This window comes from Heteronotia binoei, chromosome 15 (genome assembly GCF_032191835.1).
Source record: "Heteronotia binoei isolate CCM8104 ecotype False Entrance Well chromosome 15, APGP_CSIRO_Hbin_v1, whole genome shotgun sequence".
Taxonomy (NCBI): Eukaryota; Metazoa; Chordata; class Lepidosauria; order Squamata; family Gekkonidae; genus Heteronotia; species Heteronotia binoei.
The window spans coordinates 39,513,240-39,515,592 of NC_083237.1; the positions used below are offsets into that span (position 1 = coordinate 39,513,240).

Consider the following 2,353-nt stretch of genomic DNA (forward strand, 5'->3'; position numbering starts at 1 on the left):
ACTGACAGCACTTGGAATTTTTACATAGCATTGCTTGCCTCATCTAGTAATTTAAATTTGTATTGTTTTTGCAGTGTTGACATGATTTCCAAGCAATCATATACATTTAACTGAGCACTGGTATTCTGGCTGCCCTCTGATCAGACACACACACACCCCGCCCCAAATTGAAACACTTAAATGTAAAAGGAAAATAATTAAAGCGGAACAGTGGCAGGTGATTTGAAGACTCTAAAACTCTGGATCAAACTGAATGTAAAAACACCCTTAGTATTCAAAAGGATTAATCTTTCCTTTTCAGACCAAGAATCCTCTTCCATACAATTTTTTATTAAAAGAATATAAATTCATATAAAGAGCATTCATTCTACAAAATCTCTTATTGGTGGCACATTAAAACCTTTCTCCAGGATGTTGACATGATGTCCCTGCCAACTCACAGTGTATTTTATGGTTTACCTTATATTCTTCTTTTTTTAACTGAGCATTTCTCATAAGCAAGCAGCCAACAAGAGAGTTTTCCCATCATTGCTATTTTTAAAAAATAATGAATCAAGGTGAATTCTTCGGAGGGTTCTAATTATTTCTTTATCTTTTATTATTATCTATGATGGTATTTCCTGTCTTCTCTGGAAGAATAAAAAATAGTTGGATCCAAATGTGCATGTTTGTCTACACAGAAATCTTCAATTGTTGGATGGAGCCTTCCTTCCTTTTAATGGGGTAAGGGTCTTCCCATCGGTATAAATGGGAGGCACCATTGCAACAAGCCAGTATATATAATATGTAACAAAAAGACTTTATTTTTCTCCTATGAAAATGCTAACAACTAAACAAGAAGTGTTTGGAATTTGAACCTATAGCTAAACTAATCCCAATCTGTATTTTATATGTAGATATATTCAATTCAGAACATGCAAGAGGAAAATGAGACTACAGTGACTGAGTTTATCCTCATTGGTTATTCTGGTAAACCAAAGACAAGAATAGGGTTGATTGTCTTTTTGACTGTTGTATATATCATAACAGTCTTGGGGAATGGTCTAATTGTCTTGGTGATCTCTGCTGATCCTCGGCTACACAATCCCATGTACTTTTTCCTCAGTAATCTGTCTTTTCTTGACATTGGATATTCAACATCTTCAATACCACAGTCTATTATAAACCTTTTAGTGGACAAGCCTACCATGTCCTTTGCATTGTGCTATTTCCAGATGAGCAGTTCCGTCTACTTAGGAGTGACCGAATGCATCCTGTTGGCCATCATGGCCTATGACAGGTATATTGCAATCTCCAGTCCACTACATTACATGATAATCATGAGCAAAAAGTTTTGTATCCAGTTAGCAATGGGGACATGGGCAAGTGGTTTCTTTTTAGTAGTGATCCCCATTTATGCCACACCAACTCACTTTTGTGGTGGAAATGTAATAGACCATTTAACATGTGAACTCAAAGCAGTTATGAAGCTTCTTTGCACACAATCCATTTTGAATCAACTTGTGAATTTCTTTACAGGGGTTCTCACACTACTTTGCCCCTTTGCATTCATCCTTTTCTCATATGTGCGCATTATTGTGGCAATTCTGAAAATCCATTCAGCAGGAGGCAGGCTTAAGGCCTTCTCCACATGTGGTTCTCACTTGGCTGTGGTAACAATTTTCTATGGCACTGCTATATTTTCTTACCTACAGCCACAAAATAAAACCACTCACAAGGTGGATAAGATAATTTCTGCTTTCTATGGAGTAGTGACTCCAATGTTAAACCCACTGATTTATACACTCAGAAATAAAGAGGTAAATGATGCATTGGGAAGACTTATAGGAAAGATAGGACAAGTATTACAAAGGGCTGCTGGATCCAAACAGTTTTCTGCAGATTAAAAAGGAGGGATCCCATTAAGTCATCCCCAAATGTTACCCTGGGGTTAACGGGACATAAATAGGCAGAAATTATATGAGTTGGTGGCTTTGATATGGATGAGAATGTGGCAAAGGAGAAAACCAGCTGTCTGGAACCAACCCCATGTGAATACAATGAAAATATTTTGTACTCCTCTTGCTTCTTCTTGTTGCTATTGTTACTATTGCTGTTTGTATATTCAACACGAATGAATATGAACTGTAGAAAACTTTTGACCAGCAATAAATTATGTTAAAATTACAAGTAAAGGTCTTTTAATGTATGATTGGCTTGCTAGAGGTAAGCATCTATGCATATAAAAATAGTTCTGATAAAGTGAATAAAGTTAGTTCAAAGTAAGTCTGTATAGGATAACAGTTGAAGATTAATATAGTTTCACGGAAGGGAAGTATGGAACAAGCTGAACACAACATATACTGTTGGATTC

At 36.2% G+C, this 2,353-nt stretch overlaps 1 protein-coding gene across 1 annotated transcript; it reads left to right on the plus strand.

Moving 5' to 3' along the window:
• The first annotated feature begins 914 nt into the window (after positions 1–914).
• On the plus strand, positions 915–1,886 carry LOC132583490 (olfactory receptor 13H1-like). The gene has a single exon (XM_060255121.1). It carries the CDS (start codon positions 915–917, stop codon positions 1,884–1,886), a length of 972 nt encoding a protein of 323 aa, XP_060111104.1.
• The last annotated feature ends 467 nt before the right edge of the window (positions 1,887–2,353 follow it).